Source organism: Podarcis filfolensis (genome assembly GCF_964270895.1).
Source record: "Podarcis filfolensis genome assembly, chromosome: 2".
In the NCBI taxonomy this organism is placed as follows: Eukaryota; Metazoa; Chordata; class Lepidosauria; order Squamata; family Lacertidae; genus Podarcis; species Podarcis filfolensis.
In genome coordinates this window covers 50983576-51006698 of record NC_139605.1, presented here as the reverse complement: position 1 = coordinate 51006698, position 23123 = coordinate 50983576, and the positions used below count along the sequence as shown (strand labels likewise).

The 23123-nt window shown below is 40.9% G+C and overlaps 2 protein-coding genes across 6 annotated transcripts in view; one reads left to right on the top strand and one right to left on the bottom strand.

Moving 5' to 3' along the window:
* The window catches only part of LOC310758135 (HAUS augmin-like complex subunit 3), a 4588-nt gene extending 3569 nt beyond the window's left edge, over positions 1-1019 (top strand). Inside the window, exons 3-4 of the mRNA XM_083604068.1 lie at positions 57-60; positions 193-1019. Coding sequence (XP_083460194.1) covers positions 57-60; positions 193-408 — 220 coding nt within the window. The 3' untranslated portion in view covers positions 409-1019. The remainder of the gene's footprint in view (positions 1-56; positions 61-192) is intronic.
* The window catches only part of DNAH1 (dynein axonemal heavy chain 1), a 173835-nt gene that overhangs the window by 79610 nt on the left and 71102 nt on the right, over positions 1-23123 (bottom strand). For all 5 annotated transcript variants that reach the window (XR_014545436.1, XM_083603182.1, XM_083603179.1 and 2 more), the window contains 19 exons: positions 22391-22568; positions 21883-22077; positions 20810-20929; positions 20208-20366; positions 19826-19930; positions 17382-17522; positions 16484-16644; positions 14943-15100; positions 14593-14766; positions 14442-14480; positions 12922-13100; positions 11632-11862; positions 10317-10513; positions 8662-8797; positions 7177-7385; positions 6303-6474; positions 5801-5992; positions 3692-3802; positions 2434-2619 (listed from right to left, as the gene is read on the bottom strand). Coding sequence is in view for 4 of the 5 variants with exons in the window: in XM_083603182.1 (XP_083459308.1) it covers positions 2434-2619; positions 3692-3802; positions 5801-5992; positions 6303-6474; positions 7177-7385; positions 8662-8797; positions 10317-10513; positions 11632-11862; positions 12922-13100; positions 14442-14480; positions 14593-14766; positions 14943-15100; positions 16484-16644; positions 17382-17522; positions 19826-19930; positions 20208-20366; positions 20810-20929; positions 21883-22077; positions 22391-22568 (3043 nt within the window). In the remaining variant the exon portion in view is untranslated. The remainder of the gene's footprint in view (positions 1-2433; positions 2620-3691; positions 3803-5800; positions 5993-6302; positions 6475-7176; positions 7386-8661; positions 8798-10316; positions 10514-11631; positions 11863-12921; positions 13101-14441; positions 14481-14592; positions 14767-14942; positions 15101-16483; positions 16645-17381; positions 17523-19825; positions 19931-20207; positions 20367-20809; positions 20930-21882; positions 22078-22390; positions 22569-23123) is intronic.

Here is a 23123-nt window from a genome sequence, read left to right as displayed (position 1 = left end):
AAGAATAGACCAAATTAACGGCACACAATGATCTTTGCTTTTGCTACACCATTAAGTGTTGTACTCTTGGGACTCCTGGTCCTCCTTAAGTAGCAAACTTCCTCCCTGTGAAACTTCTAAATGATGAAAAATTGGAGAAATATGTGCTCCTGCTTCTGAACCCCTATTTGTTTTGACACCTGTTTTCTACAGGGACTAGAAGAACCTCTGGAGCAGCTTTACACCACACAAGCCAAACTCTACCAAATGCTAATGGACACCTTGAGTGATGTGAAGGCCAAGCAAAAATCCCTGCGGAGTCACTTTCAGCAAACTGAGCGCAGCCTCTACATGCATTTCTTCACTAACCCAGAACAGCTGAAGGAGCTGGTGCAAGATGCTGAGAAACAGACCCTGGCATTTTCTTAGGTGTCGGTATAGTCACATGAGAGTAGTTCAGTAGAAAATAGTCTCCAGCTTGCTTGAAGGTACTCACATCTTATCGTCATCTAGACTGAGTGGAAAGTCTCCTTAGGGAGAATCCTGTTCATGAAAGCTTACATTGCTATGTTCTCTTTGTAAAATAGACAGATTTGGACCTACCGGTAATTCCATATACAGTGTTTCTTCCCTACAATGACTTGGTAAAAAAGGCTCTTAAACTACAGTCTGTTTTTTCCCTTCAGAGTCTGAGTAAAGTGATGGAAGTAGTGATGGATGGGTGGGCTGAGATGTTGGTTAAAACTAAAAGCTACAGTGCATACTTCTACGATGGGGCGCTGCCCTTTTCTGCTTGCCTGCATATTTATTGTCTACCTATTTTTCTATCTCAATTACTGATGTTATTCAAAAAACTGTGATGAAAGAAGAACATGGCTGCACAATCAAGAATGTTTTGTTTAATGGTCAGGGTCCATTTTTTGCTGTCTTAAATTGTGGTAATACAAGAAGCTCCATGGTTGAAAATATAATGTGTACCAGGCATGTTGCTTGTTTTATATTGAAAACAACTCACTGAAATATGCTAATAAAAGTAATGTTCACTTTAATTTTAACTATTTGTTTAGGCAAAGGGCTATACCAACTAGCCTAGAAACATGCTGATGTTGCAATATAATTATTGAAACACATTCTCCCTTTACCTTTCAAACAGGATATGGTGACAGGCATTGCAGAAGCCTAGTGGAAACTGGTCATAATCCCTTATTATAGAAGCCTATTTTTAGATAATTTCATTGGCAACAGGATCCACACATTTTATCATAAGTTACAATATAATTTTGTTTCCAGAATTCTGAAGTAAGGTTATGGAGGGGCTCTCTTTTCATACACCAGTAGCTCAATATAACTGCATTTTCCACTATGCATTTAAGACATACTAAAAGATATTGCACATATCTGAATACACCTATACATTGCTTTTGGTGACTTGCTGCTGCCACCTGACAATACAGATGAGCTACTTGCCGGGGTGGGCACCAACTAACAATAAGTCTTCACATGCGTAGCAAAAATACACATCTAGAGCATTAAAAAAATCTCCATATGACTCTACTCTTAAGATCATCTCTAGGCACTGACTACAACATCAGTCAAATTGACAGCTGGCTAAATAAACCCAACTCTTGGAACAGTCCTTGAACAGGGGGAACATAATTGACAATAGGCCTTCTAAATTTTCTGGAAGTGCCAAATAATAGTAGATAGTAACCCAGCATGTACCTTCAAATGTCAGTGAACAGAAAACGAGACAAGGATCTGTAGCACTCATTTTCTGCTTGTATTCAGCAGCTGTCAATATTCTTCCCAGCTAGGAAGCTTTGCAGCGGCTCAATAATCTATTCAAAAGGGAGTTGGCCTTTGAATTCAATAGGACTAACTTCTGAAATGACACAAACAGGATTGTGCTGTGTGATGTGAACTATGCTTTTACTTCCCTTTCTCATCTCATCTAGTGAAATGAAGCTAAATGCTAACATTACTATAAAACCATTCGAGTCCAAAGAGTTAAGATGGTAGAGGGATGCTGATACCCATCGTTTCAGCCTCTCCGGCAGGTGCAGACTGCTTTTCATCCCTCCTCATCAGATTTATCATTTGATGAGCGAGAGGCAATGTTTGATCTGTGTATATGCATCTACATGTCTGTGTATGTGATGGCTGGGATGTGGGTGAGAGAGCGTGCACACTGGATATGACCCCTCTGCCAGTGTGCAGTACCCAAAGGCACTACATACCTTTGGCTGAAAAGGATTAGATTATTCCTCTTCAGGGACAGTCATCAAAAGGAGTAAGCTGCTACAACTCACAAGGAAAAAAAGTTTGAAAATCAGAATGGGTGGGGTGTTTAGGGGGTGTTACTATTGAACCTGTATCCATGGTAAAGCACAGACGGTATAACTAGTGTTCTTGTTGAAAGTATTGTTAAAAGCTATTCTTTCTCAACTCTGTTACCTCTGTAACATCATTTTTGTTGAGGTTCCTCAAGCTGGCAAGGGCAGCATCCAGGGCAGGCAGGGCTTCTGCCAGGTCCTTCTGTGCGTCATCAGCAATAGCCTGAGCGGTCTGAGCTTTGACTTTGGCTTTCATTTCCTCTGCCTGCACAGCATTCCGTGTTTCTTCTGCTACAGCTGTGTCTACCTGCAGCAGCACAAAGGTATTTGGAATCATGAATGCTTTCAGGACTGGCTAGATTAGAAGCACCTTTTCTGCATCAGTCAGAGACCCAGTCTACCTGCCATGGTAAACCATAGTTAATGGCTAGCCCTAAATACATACGGTAGCTCTCACTAGCACACGGAGGGGGGGGGACAAACCACAACAGTTCTTTTAGGATTACATCTGAATACAGGATTGTGGCTTGTTACACTCCCCACCCCACCCCCCCCAAAAAGCCCCAAGCCCACTTTAAGCAAAAGGAAAACGTTGACAAGAGATCAGTGTTTGTTTGGAGTGAAGCAAACCATGAGCACTAATTGAGATGAAACTTTAAGTCAGGGATTTGTCTGTTTTCCTCCTGCTTACTTGCAGGAAGGAAAAAAGCAAGCAAGATTAGTGTATTCACAATAAACTATTAATTATGGTTTACCATGATGTGTTAATAAGTTCATTGTTTGCCAAAGCATAAAAACATTCTAGCACAACAACAACAACAACCACCCAAGGGGCATGCTTTTCTCAAAAGAGCCAGGAGCAGATATGGCTGACCAGATGGCACCCCCTTTTGCAGTAAAGAACAACAAACGTTTTCTGTCCTTGTGGCAGATGTGTTGCCCCATTACAGTAGTACCTCGGGTTAAGTACTTAATTCGTTCCAGAGGTCCGTACTTAACCTGAAACTGTTCTTAACCTGAAGCACCACTTTAGCTAATGGGGCCTCCTGATACTGTCATGCCACCGGAGCACAATTACTGTTCTCATCCTGAAGCAAAGTTCTTAACCTGAAGCACTATTTCTGGGTTAGCAGAACCTGTAACCTGAAGCGTATGTAACCTGAAGCATATGTAACCTGAGGTACCACTGTATTTTAATTGTAGGACTTGTATTGTGTGAAAACAAGGCAGAGATGCAACACTGGCCTCCCTTTCTCCAGCTTAAAGCTAACAAGGCAAAGTATCAGCACAAAGTCCAGTGATCAGGTTCTTTCCCCTTCTTGTTTTACCAAGGCACCATCTGCCTCTTTTGCAACAGTGTCTGAAGGTCCGCTGCATACCTGTATCTGTTCCATGGTTACCAGTGTGTCTTGGGCAGCCTCAGCCAGCAGGGGGCGTGCTAATTCTAGTTCTTCCTGCATTTTTGCTACATCTTCTGCCGTTCGCAAAAGCTAGAAATGGAGGGGAAAGTCATTCTCATATTGAACGTGTCTAGCAAAGAGGAAAATAATCTGTTGCTACAATGCTGAAAACAGTACAGATGGTAAAGGAAAAACCTCAGAAGTAGCTTCAAGCTGCTTGAAAAGAGAACCTGTTATTTATTCTGGGCTCCACTGGAAAGTCTCTTCTATTAATCAAATTCTAGAGCACAATCCAGTCCAAGCCACAGTTAATTCAGTGTCAGAGTTCTACGCAGGTGCTCAGTGGCGTAGCGTGGGGGGTGCAGGGGGGGCCGGCCGCACCGGGCGCAACATCTGGGGGTTAGGGTTAGGGGGCGCAAATCCACGGGTTAGGGGGCGCAAATTACTTGCCTTGCCCCGAGTGCTGACAACCCACGCTACGCCACTGCAGGTGCTCAATTCCACCACCAAAATCAATGGTATTAAAATTGCTTAACTTTTACTTGGCTCAGCCATCTTTTAAAACATTATTTTACCATTGCTTTTTCTTTGTTGTTATTCCATGCTGCCATTTTTCTGCATGAAAACTGGCAGCATTTCCTAAGAGTAGCACTATATGCCCGAAGCTTGTTTCAGGTTGTGGGTTTTGTTTTTTTAAATATAAAGTATAATGTGCTACTAAAAGTCTCAGTTTCACATAAGACCAGGGTGAACTGCACTCAGTAAAGGAAAAGAGAACATCAATATATGTGGCTTTATCTTCATTCCCTCTCTCTCTCTTTTATAGCCTTACACATTTACACAGTGAAGAAAAGAGTGTATGCCAACCTTCCCAAGTTGGTGCCCTCTCAGCATCCCTTTCAACTCTCAGCATCCCTGACCATTGGCCATGCTGGCAGAAGCTGATGGGAGTTGAGGGTTCAGCAATATCTAGAGGGCACCACTTTGGGTAAGGCAAGTCTTTGCTCACACCCAAATACAGATACATTGACTTTCACTAATGATATTTGGGTGTATAATGATTCAAGGTAATTAACACCAGTGACATAGCATTTACCTTAAATAAATAAATATAATTAGGCAAATCAGTTTTCAGTCGGCAAGAAAAACATATCTGTCTGTAGGCTTTTTGGAAAATGCATGTTAATTGATCTGATCACTGTCTTAAAATACGAAGGCTGCATGCTGAATTTTATTCTGAGTGTTTTTCAGATATTTTATTCTGCTGGATTTTATTCTGGGTGTTTTTCAGATTTATATTTTTACATGTTAAATTATTCTTTAGTCTTATTTTGGTAGTGTTTAATGTGATGCATGCTGTTATTCCAGTTATAGTCATACAGGCACCCTCTGTGTTGAGCATCTAGAGCCTTCCAGGTTGACCTCTCACTCTTCATCAGCTGCCAGCTGGGGCAGCTTCGGGTTCTCTCTCTAGGCTTCCTTCTGAATTCCCTCACTGAACTTACTGAAGACTGACCTTCCTACAGACCTGAGCCTGGTGTAATATTCCCTTCAGCCAATCAACACGTTTCTGTTGGAATTTCAAACCCTTATGGACCAACAGGTTTGAAAGGAATGTCCACTAAATGACTTATCATAAACTAACCACTTTGGATGTTATTGCCCTGTACATAAAAGCTGGAAACTTGCATGTATATATCACTGTCTTCTTAGCACGAATTAGTAACTCTGTCAGTTTGAACAGCTATTTGGTAGATTACCATCAAGACTTGAATACTATGCATCTCAGAGATGGGGAGCCTGCGGCCCTCCAGATGTTACAGAACTACAACTCCCATTATCCCAGACCACTTTTTACCTAATGTTGATAGTTTCTCTACAGGAGGCTTCCAAACATTGACTTTCACAAGCAATGACAATGCTTTTGCAAGTAATCAGCACAGTGACACACTATACATCAGGCCCAAGCTGATATTCCAAACTTATTAGTGTGTGGTGGTGGAGGGAACCTTTCATGATGTGCTTTGCTGAAAAGGAGAAATTGGTCTTCAACATATGTGATAGAACCCCAAGACTGAAGCAACTCACCTTGTCCAGTCCACTCTTCATCCTGGTTTTGGCAACTTTGAGCTCCTGCTTTTTTGCACCTATCAAGGTGGTGAAGATGCCGAGCAACTCCAGGTAGCTTTTGGGAGTGACATAATTATGCCTTGCCAATTCTGCCAGATACACCTTGCACTTAAGCGCTACGCTCTGATGGATTTCTACACACATCTCAATCTATAAGGGGGAGGAAACAGATGTTGGAAAGAGGTTTCTCAACAGAAAGAAGGCAGAGAATGACTATGAAATGTGCTACATGCAAGATGCACAAAATGTGTAATGCTAACATTTATGAAATGAGTATTTCCTTGAAACACAGGGACCAATTGGAGAAGCGACAGCTATTCGAAACACTAGCAGGGACTCATACGATATGAATTCTAATAACAAAACATTCAATTATTAGATAGCTGCTCTCTTTTTCATGTTTCTCCCTGCACATATGTAAAATCAGAGGTTGTGAGCATGTTTAAGAGAGGTCACTTACCATTCCCTGTATAATTTCAGGGGTGGCATCAGTATCTGGGATCTCATTGAAAAAGGAAGCAGCAACAGACTCCAGGGCTTCTGCAGGCCACTCATTAAACCAGTCAATGGTACAGCAGTTCACCAGAGATGGGAACTGTCTGAGCCGTGCTCGGAATACCTCTCCAATAGGACTGGAGAACGAGGAAGCAGTAAAGAACGAGAAAACCTTATTAGAATAGACTTCAACTAAGTCAAATATCTCTAGTTGGGATGTACTGCAGGGAATTCTTTTAACAGCAAAGGCCATGCTAGGCACATTCAGAAAACCACAATTAAAATTTATACTAATATATTACACTAAACCACTGGGGATGGAGAATTCCCACCTCACCAGCAAAGCCTTTATACTCATTAATGTTTCCACAAGGCAATCATCCCAAATGTTGACATTCAAATTAGGTGCCCTACAGATCTCTTCTGCATGTGTATTGGAACTAAAGGCTGTAACTATGGTATGTGTCGTTATTCCTGAAGGAGTAGGCACTATGCTTTGTAAGTGAACACTTTGATCTGTCTAAGAATTGTGGGCAACACAACTTCATGGCTCCTTTGGATACAGCGTTCAAAATGCAGTGATATTTATTTTGAAGATTTATAGCACAGCTATAAGACTATTAGCCGAAATATAATTGAAAAAGTCACATCAAACCTCAAGGGTAAGGAAAATAGGAGTGAAGAAAAAAAACAACAACATCTGAAGGATCACAGGCTCCCCATTCCTGCTATATTCCAGCCCCCTGTAGCATGGATCACCACTGATAGTAAAGAAAGCTCCTGGGAGCTTGGAGAGACCCCCTTCACCATTTAGCCCAATGGACTAGGCTAGCTCATACCTCATGCATAGAACTGTGTGGATATTGCTGCGTACTCTCCCTGTGTACGCAGCCATCAGGTTGGCCTTGGTAGGCTGAAGCCCCTGGTCCTGCACTAACGGTTTCATAGTGGTCATAATCTGGTCCTGTTCATCCAGGGCATACAGGTTGGGTATGTCTCCTGAATTCAGCAGGTTGTTGATATCCTCAAGAAAGGACTCGCTTTTAATCTAAAGAAAAAAATTAAAAGGCTTCTATCGGCAGTAATAATGTTGTGCCTTTCATTTTAACCTCATCTACTTACCCACTAAAGATCTCGTCTTCGTGACTTAGATTTTCCTATTGAAAATCACTGAAATGTAAGTCACAGTGAGAACACTGGTTGTGTAAATAATGAGAAATAGCCTAACTGATGGGATGAGATCTGCATTAGAGAGAGAACAGTGTGAAACCCCTACTTTGTTAATGTGAAGTAGTAATTCAGAAATTAGACTAACATTTGAGACCCATCTTTTGGATCCAGTCCTAAACTCTGATCACTTTTCTAGGCATTTCATTCTTAAGACAATAAATATGCACTTCCTATATATTACTTGCAATCCACTTACCATCCATCAACCCTAAACATCTGTTTTAGAGACATTACATCTCTCCAATACTAGTTGGGCTGTATTTTGTACCTGGGAAAATGCAAATTCCCCTCCAATGGTACACTTATTGCTACTAGAAGGCATTGACACCTATTAGATATTGCTTGTAATGAGAATTTTCTCCCTTTCCTCCACCCAATACTTATGCCATTCTATGCATTCTAATGTGTTATTTTGCTCATTATTAGCAATGTTTTCAATGTTTTAAATGCTGAGTGCATGACCCAGTGCATGAAACTGATATTCCTTCCCTTATGCACAGTGCCACACCATTGTGTAAGCCACCTGCTTTTTATTATTATTATTATTATTATTATTATTATTATTATCATCATCATCATCATCATCATCAGAGAGCCTGTATGATATAGTTGACTGCAGTACACAACTACCTAGTAGTATGGTTGTCGTCCTTCAACAAGTTGTGTAAATGGGATTATTCCACAGGATTGCACTGCAACATATCTAACCACAGATCATCTGGATAAGCCGCAGAGGCACTATGCAATTTTTGGTTTGCAGGGTACTCAAATATCAGTGTAATTTATATTTGTGATTCTTACCTGTTGGCACCCATGTGTGTAAAATTTGGCCAACATGTTTAGTAATCTAACTCCTTAACAGTTAAGAGTTCTTAGTACCACCAAGAGCAATGTCATTCAGGTATCAGGTACAGCACAGTTTTTCTCAAAACATAGAAGTTCAGTTTTTCAAGTAAACTTGCTAAGCTAAGACTAGTTGGGAAAATAAAACAATAGATGTGAGTGACAAAATTGGTACAAATCTGAGCAACTTTCATTTAAAGGTTTAGCTATCCAGCACAAGAAGAAATTTCATTCCCAACAGCTTCAATTACCTGCGTATCTGTAAACAGAAAGGTAATGGATAAGTTTTGCAGACCAGCTTTCAGCATGATCTTTTTGAGGTCTTCTCTCCAGTCAGATATCCCATAGTTCTTGGAAAGTTCTATTTGAAAACATTCATAATCAGCTCTAAAAAGGAAATGATTATAATCAGGGCATGGGCTACAATATGCTAATCATAGCTGTCAAGTGTCCCTTATTTGAAGGGACAGTCCCTTATTCCAGCGCCATGTCCCGCTCCAACTGTGTTGCTTGGCTGTGTTGCTCACCCAATAAGAAGTCTAAGAACGACTGGGGGGGTGGAGCTTGCATGCCTTGTGTGTGGCTAGTTAATGCAAGCTGAGGGGTTTTTTGAATGCTGGACGCCATTTTGTTGCACGTGCTGCTGCAAACTTTGCAGTGCAAAGCCAGGCCGGGGAGCCATCTTAAGTTGAGGCTGCAAAGGCCTTGTGGTGCATGTGATTCAGATTCTATTCAGTTGAACCTCTGGTTACAAAGTTGGTTGGACAGTGTTCTCGAAGCTACCAGCATGAGTTTGACCAGACTGCAGGAGGACAGGAAGACTGGAGTGCCTGGAACAGGTGAGGCTGTTGGTCCTTTATTTTGGCTGCTGGTCCCTTATTTTCAAATCTGTAAGTTGACAGCTATGATGCTAATACATATACAAGGGAGAAAGACACAGAAAGAACTGTTGGTTGCTAACTGAGTGGTAGTTCTGTATCACTGGAAGAAGGTAATCTGTGAGAGTTACGGGGCCACCTTGTGGTCAAAGGCAGGAAAAAGAATTTGAGGGAAATAGGCAGCTTGCAGAATCCAGTTTGCATCCTTGCCATACTCAAACAGGTCAGTTGACCAAGACACAAAAACACAAAGAGAGAAAACAAACATCTACTTCTCTAACAATTGTTGTAACCTACCCTGGACCTTTAGGGTGAAGGGCAAATTAAAACAACGAGAGTGACCCTAAGATAAGAATCTAACAATTTTTACAGCAGAACTAGAAAAAAACTACTTAACCAAAGCAGCTGAGAAACTAGGGTGAGGCTGATGACCTTCAACCAGTGAAACCATTCCTACCAGAAGGTAATTAGTGAGGGGCATACCAAAGCTTCTCTAAGCATTTATATTTTAATTTTTGTAAGCTGAGACCCAGATATGAAAAGCAGGGTATAACTTTTAATAAATAATAATATTCTTCTTCTTTGGTGATCACTTGTAGTCGAGTAAGAATATAGGGCCTATGTGGCGGAAGTCTAATGCATATTGCCAGAATCTGAGCAATTTCTTTCCCATTTTGAGAGGCAATGGTTACACAGATTAGGCCTGTGTCCATTAGGCTCTATGTGCATAGGCCCAAAGACCATATTCCAGTGTTATAAAGTGGATGCGAGGTGGACCTGGAGGCATTCACGTACATTGGGTGGGAAGGCAAGGAAAATCCCAGTTTCTTCACTATGGTTACTTTCTGTACAGCTGGAAAATGATGTGAACAGTGTCAAGCTTTCTTCATATGATGTGAGCAAACTGAACTCAGAAGTAGAAATGAAGAACATAAATCCTAAAAAACCCAAACCCAAACTCACTGCTTTTCTGATCATTCTGTCACTATCCACTGGCTCAGAAACCTTTAATATCATTCATATCTTACATGTGAGATGCTAATTTGGTGAGAGATTGCCTTCCACTGCCACCAACACCCAAGAGAAGAGCATTGCCCAGTGCCTGGCGCAGAATACGGGTGATTCGGCAAATGTGTTGCATAGCGTCCATGAAAAGAACTAGCTTCATCTTGGTAGTATTGATCTGATTGTATTCCTCCATGTACTCCTCAATCACGTGCATAAGCTATAGTCAAAAAGAGAGGAAGAAGAATAGGAGCAGGAACTAAGCATGCCTCTCTGAGAAGGCCATCAATGGACCATCCACCTCTATGCCCATCAGATCCTGTCAATAAGGGAAGACAGGGGTGAAAAAAATACCCACTGTCTTAGAAAGCCTACTCAGTGAAAATGAAAATAGATGATCTAGGATGTACACCCATCAAAAAAGAGGAGCAAGCAGCCTTTCTTTAACTCCCCAACCAAAATCTTTCACAGATAAAATTAACTATTTAAATAATGTTCACTGTAAATCATAGCCAAGTTCAATAGGATTAGAGCAACACACTTGCAAGGATTTCAGAGTATCAATTTGAGTTTAGCTATTGTGTCATAGCATGGACATGGTTAAGTTATCTAATCCCTCATCCACATTTTATCTATCTGGGCAATGGGTGTGATGAACATCTGCCTACCTAAGAGGCTGGATTAATTATCTATAATTCACTTAGTGATCATGAAAGAAGACATACTGTTATTATTATCCTTGACTACATGGCAGTGAATGCAAAGTACACTGCTCCTTATTAAAATCGTTATATTTTTTACCCTTTGCTTAATTAACATTTTCTCAGTATGCACAATATCCTTCCAGTTGGGAGTTCTACAGGAAGGATAATTACCTGCAAAGGTCACCTGTACAGATTTTAATGGCATCCGCTGCAGTACTATGAACATTAAACTTGTTCCTCTTCCTAGTTTATTGCATTTTCCAAGCCCAAGTACTGTGCTAAAGTCATCTGCATAGCAGATTCCCAACTGTTCTTTATTACTTGCCTGAACACAGGGGGCAGTCAGAGGAAACAGCATTATCTAGGTCTGTTCTATCCTCTTCCATCCATGTTCATCTATCATTCTCAGCATGCTTCTAGTGCTCAGTCTATCCTTGTACAACCTTGTTGTTGTTTCTTTCCTCTGAAAATCATAATCACTTCTAGTATAGGCTTGCCATGCATAAAGTATATTCTAGAAACTCAACTCTGGACACCCAATGCTTTTATTAACTGCACCCATATTATATGTTGTGCACAAAGGAATGAAAGATGGAAGAAGTACAAAAATGGAGAAGCATCTTATGAATCCTACCTTCTCTCTTTCGGCAATTAATTCATAAAGCTTCACATCAGAACCTGGGTTCATGAAATCCCCATAGAGAAGAGGCTCATAAGGAACAACTTCCTCAAAGGTGGTATCCCATTCAGACATCACGCTCTTCATCAAGTCATCAAACCAAGTTCGGTCCTCCTCATTAACCAGACGGTCACGAAACACACGGCAACTCTCATGATACCACAGCCTCAGAAGGTCCGCTTTATTCTGGCAAATAATTCCAGTGACAACCTTAAACAACCTTTCGTTATTACTCACACAACCCCAAAGAATGTTATTTCTTGTTCCACGTTGATTCTTCCCCCTAAGACACTGACCCTACGGTGTGAAAAACAACCCTTTCCCAACCAGATTTATAAGAAAACGTTTTTAAACTACCAGAGCAAATGTAAACCCCAGATCTGCTGATTGGAGGGGTTTAGAGGACAATGGGTGTATGTCCATAACACAGACAAGTTTTGCTAGCAGAGGATATGCCGCCATGGAGACCCCTCCTACGTCTCCAAAAAGCTCTGTGGGTTTGGCTCTGGTGCCGGTAGAGTTTCTGCTACAATTAGTCAGCGTCAGGCTTTGAAATAGAGTGTTCTGGTGCACAGAAGGGGTAGCCTTGGATCTGCTAGATCACAGGCCCCTCTGTTCTTCAGAGAGGTCCCAGAATTGGGTCCCTCTCCTATGCCAGTCTAGACCTGGTATAACTAATTCTCCTTCTACTGGAATCAAGGAGTGGTTTGTTTCTTTGTTTTTTAAAAGATAAAGATCCACTCAAGGAAAGGGGAAAAAAAGGAAAGTCTGCCACACATCTCCACCCACACCCCACTTAGGATTGCACTGTAAGAATGGCTGGCCAAAACTTGAGGAAACTGGGAGGTGGAGTTCTGCGGATAAATCCATGCACTCAGATTTTATTGCTAGATATATGAGGGACTCATGGACACCCAAGCTCGATTGTACTGGGTTTGCGGTAAAGCTCTACCATGGATACTGCAGAATAAAGTTCTCCTGAGGTAGGGGGACTATGAGTGAATGAAAGAGGTGTGATACACTTGCTGCTGCCAACAAGAGAGAAAAAAGCAACCCCAATATTTTGCCCCAGATCCCCACAATCAGGCCTAGATTGTGCCTTATTGCTTGCACTTAGTGCAGTGGTATGCGATGCACACAACAAAGGGATAACTATTCGGTGTGTCATTTTATCGAGAAATAATATGCAATTTCCAGCAACTAAAATTCCTGTTACAGAGCAGATATTGTGAAGGGAGCACTTACCATAATTTTGGCAGGTTCTGCCATGAGCATGCCCTGGAAAACCTTGGAGAGATCCCTCAAATTAAACGTATAGTGAGATTTTGCTGGAGTAGGCAACAGTTGGGATGTGATAGTGGAATACACTCGTATAGTTGCATCAACAAGGGGTTCGCTTAAGTCCTGCACCTGTGGGCATCCAGCTGAAAAACCCAAAAGGTGGTCAGCATTGCAGTGGGGGCTTTTCAGGAAAGGAAGAACCATGAGTGATCACACAGAAATAGGGCAGGCTAGCTTGAGACATAGTGAGATCACCGTAGCTAAAATAGATTTATCTCACAGAAGATGTTCCCCATCCTCACAATCTATATTACTGCCTATTGTGCAGCTGTAGTACAACCACACAACTTATTAATTAAGACTTTTTATACTGCCTCCCACATCAGTCTCAAGGTGGTATACTAAAATTAAATTGTAGTACAATTAAAATGCAGCTAATAACTTAAGCAGAGATAAACAGAATTCTAACAATGGCTTGTACAACATGGTTCATACAACATGGTAAGCCAAACTCTGGCAGGCCCCCAGAAAGCAGCTCATAGCCACTTTTCTCTTCCCCAACCCTTTTTTGCTCTTGTGCTGTGCTGAATAAAGCAAATGTTCAGCTTAGTGTGCCATCTGAACTGGAACTCATGGTTAAGTTCTTTCCTCACTAAACATGAGGTTTGTTCTTGGAATGGTTGCAGTTGCAGTTTGCATACGAGCCAGACCTGGTCAAAGGCACTGCAGCCACCCAGGCTTCCAGTGACTGAGACATTTCCTGGAGTACCAGCAGACTGCACACCTGCTCCTTTGTGGGGAATGGGACCCCACACAGGACAAGCATACTATCCAATTCCTGAACCTGGAAACCACCGACCCACAGGACTTTGATCTTGTCAAGATTCAAATTCAGCTTAACCCCAGATTTGTTCTTGCACTGTTAAGAATTCTGCATACATTATCCCCATATCAAAAACTCAAGTTTTCCAACTAGGGAAACTGGCACCTGCTGAGCGAGAATTGTTTAAACCAGATTAGAAAAAATACAGAAGGGTCTGTTTCTATTACTTTCTTACTTTGAGTTTATGTGTGGCTGCCTTTGGAGACAACCCAAAATTTTCCTTTTCTCCATAATGCGGCTGCCAGGGAGCTATCTTGTGAGATACATGCATGTAAAATCAGTTGGGAGGCTGTAGCACAAACACATGGGTGTTGTCCACAAGTCACATGCTTCCTGCAGGGAACTCTGGTCCAACACTGGTGTACAGACAGGACATGCGCCTGCAGCATAAAGTATGGAGCTCCCTTAGGTAAGCCAAAAATTGGCATACTTAAGCTTATTCATGTTATTGTGTTTGAAGAAATGGGCATCCATCTGCTGAAGCAAAGACCACTCTCCTAATGCTTTTGGTCCAAAATCTTCTATCATCACCATCAGGCAAATGACTTATTTCCCCAAGCCTTACATAGACAATCGATTAACTTGTGCTCAGGTTACTTACGAACTGGCTCTCTGTAACATACTTCTCCTAGACGTCCAGCTAAAATAATCAAGAAAGAAAAATGGTGTCACATTTCACTATCTAACATTTCTCAGTCACATGGCATATGAGAGCTATGTAAAAAAGGGGGAAATGTATTTTCATAACTCACCCATCCAACTGTCTAGAATGGTGGAAAAGATTTTCTTCTTGCTGCTATCCTCCAGTTCAGTGAAAGATAGATAGTTGAAATGGCGGGTGAGGCGTGGGCTGATTGCATTTCTTCCTCCACCTGGCGGTCCCATGGCACCAACAAAGTTAATATCTACTAATTTCTTAAAGGTACCTGACAAAACATTCCACAGAAAAATGAGAGAAGATATGAATGCCAAGACTCCAGTGGGGGAAAAGCTGTATGTGCACCAGAGGCAGGTTACTTTAGAACTAGCCTGGCTGGCCTGGAACAGAAAGTATTTGTGTAAAGAATAATTAGGTAAATTAAGTAAAGAAAGTATGTCATACCAATTTGTTTCCTATCGTACCAGCCATTATGATCCATCCATTGCCGAAGAAGCTCAATAGGTGGCTGGGCACCATAGGTCTCTAGCGCGGGCATGTTCAGGTCATCAATGAAAAATATGAAGTATCTGCCAAGTGGAGGACCAAAAACTCCCTTGCGCCTATACAGAAACAGACAAGAATAAAAACTACATCACAGTGGAACACATGATGAAAATACTGCAGTCAAGGTACAATTTGGAAAAAGGCTGCTGAAGAGACTATACATTTAACATGATGACCCTGTCGATTAGTTGGTGAATCCATGTATAATCCGTTAATACTGACAGGAAAAGTATTAATCTCTCAAGTGTAGAATATGCTCCTCAGTGCTGATCTTGACTCTTGCATATCAAGATCAGCAAACAGGGACCTCTTGGTAGTTCCATCACCCTCAGATGTTTGTGGGGCTGGAGCCCAGGAAAGGGGGCGTTGCTTATGGCAGCCCTAATTCCCTCCTGGCACCTACACTACTGATGCTTGCAATATATATTTTTAGGATTCACCCTGTTCCTAGAACTGTAATTTGTTTTAAACTGTTGTTAATACTGGATTTTTAAATTACTGTAACCTGCCCAGGAACCTTATGGTGAAGGGTGGGCAAAACATTGTAACAGCAGCAGCAACAGCAATCGTAGCAAAAAGAAACACAAGAGTGTTGCTGTATGTATACCATGTATACACATACCTCCCCACTATGGCTCAGTTGGTTAGAGCATAGTGCTGACAACACCAAGGCCATGGGTTCAATCCCTGTTTTGGACAGCTGCATATTCCTGCATAGATGATCCTCAGGGTCCCTTCCAACTCTACAATTCTATGAATTATTTCCATGAATACTATCTCCACTATGAGAAGCAATGTGCATCTGAATGGCAGTTTCTAGGTACCACAAGTTTGGAGAGTGCTGTTGCACCCAGCTCCTGCTTGAAGGCTTCCCATAGGCATATGGTTGGCCACCTTGAGAAGAGGATGATGGACTAGATGGGCCTTTGCTGAGCCAGCGGGGCTTCTCATCTTGTGCTCTTATTAACTTTCTGCTAAAGGTCACTAGATAATCAATGTTGAATAACATAAATAAAACACAGTATGGCAGCAAATCTGAATAGATATGAATAAAACCGCCAAGTTCAAGGGGCGACTCAATGAACAACCCATTGTTTTCCATTCAGGGTATGTGATTGTTTACTAATGGTAATATCAAAATATCCAGTGACTTAGAAATAAGTAGGAATCCCCAGGGCCAGAGCATTCAACCAGCGTTTATCCAATGCCTGTTTGCCCACTGCACTGACCCTATGGGAGTGTTGATCAGCCAGACGTTTCTGCTATCACTCCCAGGATGGGGAAATAGCTATACTTTGATTTTAAATAATTTACACTTTTATGCTTAAATTTCTTTAGCAAATTTGGACAGGATTGCTAATAAATGCTAAAAAGCAAATAAAATAAATATGAACAAAGTGGTATATAAGCAGCAGAAATATTGCAACAAAGAATTTTGCCTTTTATCCAGTTTGCTGTCAATGAGATCTTGAGTCTGGTTGGCTGAGGTTCGAGCAGAGAACATAAGAAAATGGCTGATAAATTCTAGTGGCAGGTTCTTCAGAAGCTCATCTGCTATTGTGAGGGTCTTTCCAGTTCCTGTGGGTCCAATACAAAGAATCTACAATTTGGAAGAGAGAAAAACTGTCACTATTGGGGGATGTGTGCAGACTGTAATCACACCTTCACAGACGCATTTGCCAATTAGTAGTGTTTTTGACAGTCCATTGTGACTCTATAGTGCTTTTAAAACTGTGTCTTTGAAATTCCTTTGTTTATTGCTGCAGTAGAACCATTCTCAAAAATTGCTGGGGGTTTCACTGAATGACTTAACAGCCTTTTTTTGTTCTGCAAATCGAAGCAGAACAAAATCAAATATACTAACTCATATTTTAATAACATTCTTCTGCATAGTGATCATTGTAAAAAACAGTACTTTGTGGAAACTATGGACCCTAGGCTAAGCTGTTTAGAGGTCTGCATAAACATTAAGTAGATTATACCAAAGGCATATTATGAAGAGCAGAGGCCCTAGACCAGGACCTTGTTGGCTGTTTAATAATCCAGCCTTAGTCAGAAAAACTAATAATCAAAGTACAGGGTCATGTACAGATATTTTCTTCCACAATCTTTTCATGAGACTGCCTGAATAAAGCTGAATGGCATTTGAGAACCTCTTCTGTAGTAGATCAAACTAATAAATGAATGAATGAATGCAGAAGCGGAGGCAAATAAAAGTCTGAGTAGCCATTTGGGGGGACATTTTGAGCAAAGTACTAATGCTGGCTTGACTGAGCAACAGAATATTTGCCTTTCTACAATGCTAACTTAACTCCACTTGAAATTCAGGAAACTTACTGGTTTGTGGTTTGTGAGCAAGAGCTCCAGCAGAAAAGCCATCTGGACAGTGTTCATTGTGGGAACAATAATGTCACAAAAGCTCGTATCAGGCACCATGGTAAATGTTGAAGAGAAATCCATCCAATTCTCCCAGCACACCTAAGAGACACAGGTACATTTGATGGGAAGGACAGATAGAGGCTTAAAACATCCTGTAATTAGTTTCTTAAATACATCCAAGCCAATATAGAAACTGAATACAGGATTAAGTTTGCAAAGAACCTCAGAAGTAGAATCTTGGGGGAAATTTACAGTGATGTTCCAGAGATTCCAGTAAGTCTCCTTCCCTTTACCAGTCCAATCTTAACCATGACAAAGTCTCATTGAAACTACATCTGGGATTATCCCCTCCCCCAACCACCATTTTCCTAAATGCCCAAAGAGAGTTAGACTTAAGGAACAGAGGCAGGCGAGGATTTCAATGCTGAGGGGTAGGAGTTGCTTAAAAGTGGTCACTCTGGTGGCAATGGCACAAGGACTTTTCTCTTTACTTTAAAAATGATGCTCAGAATTATTCAATACTGTTTCACTGCTGTTACAATACAAAATGTGCAAGATTGTACTATATTTATTCTATTCTTGCATTAAAATTAAGATTCTTTTGGACGGTGAAGTCAATCATTAAAACAAAACTGGAGTATCAAAATTTAATAATGTTACTATGCTTGATGTGTATGCTGTGTTGTATGTTATAAAATAATTAATAGAAATAAAAAAAATAGAAATGTAACTATGGAGATTTGGCTGACCTGTCGAGAAGGAATAAAAACATTGCTAGGTGGGAATTTCCCTGAGATCTACTCTTCAGCATCAAAGGAAGGAAAATAAGAACAAGATCAGGAGAAGAGAAAGTAAAGTGCATGTATAAATATGAAGAAGACTTGCAGAAGGGACTTGAAAAAGAGTTAAGAGCCTCGGACAGAAGATCACCAGGTTGATGGACTATATGGAATTGACGGAAAAGACTGGCAGAATCTGAGACCAGGGAGAAGAGACGGTGGAAGAATATTGGAAAAAGTTTAAAGTTTATATATAGAAATAATGTAAAATTAATGAGTGTTAGAAAAATGATGGAATGGAATTATATGGCTTTAGTAGAAATGTTATAATGAATTAAGCATAAATAAGTACTATAGTATTAATGGAAAATAAGGTTAAAATATGTTAAGATAACCATATGACAGAAAATAGAGAAAGATGGAACGGATTTGCTGAAATAATTAATAGAAATGGAATACAAAAAGGGAGGTGAGAGGAGGTCGATGAAACAAGGGAATGAAAGAGAGGGTATTGAGATGGTATGATGTGTGTTTTTTTTGAATTGTTTTGGCTTTCGTTTTGTTTAATGTGTTAATGTTGTGTTGTGTATTGTTTATATATTGTACTGTATTGTTTTTTCTTTCTTTTGCTTTTGCTTTTTTTTCTTTTCTTTTCTCCTTTTTGTAAGGTTTAAAAGTAATAAATATTATTTTTAAAAAAATAGAAATGATGCTAGTGTTGTGACAAGATGCATTTAATGGGGGTGGGGGAGAGGACAGGAAAAAGAGTAGGTTACCCTTAAGCCCTTAAGGTAAAGGTAAAGGGACCCCTGATGATTAGGTCCAGTCGTGACCGACTCTGGGGTTGTGACGCTCATCTTGCTTTATTGGCCGAGGGAGCTGGCATCCAGCTTCCGGGTCATGTGGCCAGCATGACTAAGCCACTTCTGGCGAACCAGAGCAGCGCACGGAAACGCCGTTTACCTTCCGCCAGAGCGGTACCTATTTGCACTTTGACGTGCTTTCGAACTGCTAGGTCGGTGGGAGCAGGGACCAAGCAACGTGAGCTCACCCCATTGTGGGGATTCGAACCGCCGACTTTCTGATCGGCAAGTCCTAGGCTCTGTGGTTTAACCCACAGCGCCACCCTTATCCCCCTCTAAATTATCTAAATCATTTTGCCAACCCTCCACCCACAAACAGTCAGAATGCTCTCTCTCATTTGCCTCCTGCAAAAGAAAAAAGGGGGTGGGGAGGAAAAATAACACTAGCTCCATCCTTAGAACATGAGACTCTTAATCTCAGGGTTGTGGGTTTGAGCCCCACGTTGGCGCAAAATATTCCTGCATTGCAGGGGGTGGACTAGATGACCCTTGTGGTCCCTTCCAACTCTACAGTTCTATGATTCTATAGAGTGAGGAGGGCTGCAGGCCCAAGAAGGTTAGTCCTGGTCCTGCCAATATCCTTGGTGGCCACACCCCTCCAACATCTGTACATTTGGTTACTGTGTACATCTATGCATGCACTGATGTAACAGATAAAGCTCCCTCATTCAAGTGGGGGATCAAAGTTTAGCTCATGTGGCCCCTCCTGCATGTTTTTAAGGGGTGGGATATCTGAATCCCCTGATGAGAATTCATTTACCATGTTAACAAACTCTTCATCTTCTTCTTCCTCAATGCTGCTAATTCCAGCATCGTTCAGTTTATAGTCATAGACCAAGCCGTTTTCTGGGAACAATAATTCAATCTGTGGGAAGAAAACAGGCAGTGAACATCACAGCTAGCTTTACTTCAGAAGAGACTAATATAAAGAATGTAGTGTGTGGAAACAACTTCAGAGTGATTCCATCCTGTTTATTTAGTTAAAGTTGCTATATTTTCCAGTATCTCCCAAAATGTGATTCAGAAGCAAGGCAGGTAGTGTTAATCTGTGAGACAGCAGAAACAAGGAACTCACACAAATTCTGGAAATACAGGAGCCCCATAGCTGCCTTTAGGAACAGATGCCATTTCCATCAACTTGCCTTCTCGTCTGCCATCTTGTTCCTTAACCAAACACTGAAGGCCACACGGCTTTGGGCATCACCAGTCGCACCCACACTCCAGAGCAAAGCAAATATGAACCACGGTTCAATCAGTTCACCAATACGGGCTGTTTTCTCTGGAGGAATTCTTTTCATTCCCTGAAGATTCAATTAGCAGTACAAACGAAGCAGAACAAGTTAATTAGCGACAAAGTAAAACCTTGGATTATCTGCAAAATCTCTCTAAATTCCCTACATGTATTTTGGATGCCTTTTCTGAAAGTAGCTCCAGTCTCTATGGACAAAGAAATCTATTGTAACCCAGTTGGTGCATGAAGTCCCTGATGAACAAATTCATCCCAACTGTCACAGCATCAACCCCAAAGTGGTTTAGCATCTAGGCTTTACTTATCAGACCCTATCAAAGAGATATTCACAAATGATAACACAGTAAACAATATCAAAGCTTAAGTACATTTCTGTCTGCTAATTCCTCTGTTTGTTATCAATAAATGTAGAACTTATTTCCGCGTCCAACTGCTCAATTGGACCCAGCTGTCCATTCTGTTGACCCTGAGCATCAACAGCTACACCAGCCCTACCTCAACAGGAATGAAGGGTTGAAAGAAACAGTCCAACAACTTGAGAAGACTCATTGTAAGGTTAGCATCTGTAGAGGCAATTATTTCCTTCACTGAACTTCGGACAAATCTGATAGAGTCCTGAAAGGGTTCAGAAGATCAAGAGTTAAATGTTGTTGTCATATAATTATGCTTTTCCAGCCTTTTTTTCCTCTGATGGGACTCAAGGCGGCTTACAAATAAAAACTAGAATCAATAAAAACACAGAAAAACCAAACATTAAAATTCAGCGAAGTTGTGTGCACAGAATGAGGTCCATTCACACAACGGGATTCTCCTCCCCCAGCATGTTCCCTGCACCCCTAATTCAGCTCTGGAGGGTTGGGAGAAAACCCACACAGGTTTACGTGAAGACAGCACTGAAAGTCTTATTGCACAAGTGGACATTTTTCCATGAACGCATATGCCCCACTTAGTTCTATACTGAATTTCTCCTATTCTGCAAGGGCACACTTGATATGGCAAGGCTGGGGATTCAAAACTATATGTACTTCTGAGGCAACACCATATAGGAAGGAAAAGCACCAGAGAAAATTTAGTTTGGCTATTGAGCGAATACTGTTATTAGTCTTAACCTGTTGATTGTTAATATGGAGGAAAAAGTGACCAGGAGACATGAAAATGAGCTAACCAGCCAATGCCATTTTAACAAATCACTTCACAAGGTAATGAAAGCAAGAGCCACAAAAACCTAAAGTGAGAAAATGCCATTAAAAAAAAAATCACCATGAATACACAACTGTAAAATCTTAAAAGCAATCCGGTTGCTAAACTTGGAAGCAAAAGAGACTGGGCTCAATTCACAGAGAACTTTCCCACTGCAAGCCAATTAACAATAAATTGGCATTTTGGAAGATTATAGCTCTTGTACCGCACAGGTGAAGTTCCTGTCATCTAATAAACTGTGTTCACCAGCTGCCCCAAAACTAATAAAGGCAAACTTAATAGGTTCATATCCCCTTGTTTGGCTAAAGGCTAGGCTGACTTACAGATTCTACACTGAATCAAAATATAGGAATATTGTAATGGTTCACCTCTAGGAATCTGCTGAAAAGCGAGTCAAGGGCTTCAGTGAATGGCTTCATAATGTCTGGGATTCTCTTCAACCAGCACTCAGTGAAGGGCTGTAATCCCAAAATGCTGGGTTCCAGGTATACCATGCCACACCGGGAAACAGTGGCAGGGGAAGCAACAGCTAAATCTTGCACTTCAAACATCATAGTCATTGCCTGGAAATGAGAGGAAAGGAGCAAAACTGTTTCCCACAGCTTTTCACAAAAGGTACATAGCGTGGAGGGAATCCTAAAACTCCAATCCCTCATTAAGTGGGATTATGTATTAGTGAAATCACAGTGCTGGTCAGCAGTATCCAGCATAAATACTAGAATTGTGTTCTAAATCCAGTAATTTGGGCATGCTAAAATCAAATGTCTACATTTCAACCACATATTCCTCTTTCTCAGAGAAAAGCAGACTATACATTTACAAATGATTGTGTGTGTGTAGATACCAGGAAATGAAAAGGAGGAAAGAGAAAGATACCTCTGTTAGCTTAATGATTTCACCAGAGCTAAGACACAACTTCTTGTTATCATCCAGCACAGTGTTCATATTTTCAATCCAAACAGCATCAACTGGACCATCAAACATGTACCATTTCTTATTATGATCAGTAGCTATGGCTCCCACTCGGATAAGAGCAGGAAGAATCCCATCTGTCCTATGAGGAGGGGAAGAGATATACAGGAGTCAACCAAATAGTTGCACACTTCCATCTAGCAATGCCCAGTATAATTTATGACAGCATCACATCTGTGAACCCAAACTTCTCTCTCCACATCACACATAAGTATGCAGGCTTCTGCTGTTTTGAAGATCATAAAGCAGAATCTGCCTTTTTTTAAAAAAAGTTTCCCATTTGATTATTTTGATCAGAGCAAATGAAGTGTCAATGCATGTAATTATTCATTGCCAGAAATGCAAAGGCATCAATTGCTTCTGGATGTAGCTCAAATGTTTTATCTCTGGAGGCAGTCCAACATTTTATCTCTATCAATCAATAATTGTTGTTATCAGTGTAAAACTGCTATAATTATTGCTCATTTTTGTTTATCCATACACTTAGTATATGCATGGTCTTCTTTTTACAAGATCAAAAGAAAATAAAACAATAAAACCCTCAGAGGCCCAGCTGGAAAAAACACTGAGCAAAAACAGTATTGTAAATAAGTCACCACACTTAACCATAATATGCTATGGAAACAGGTTTCATAAA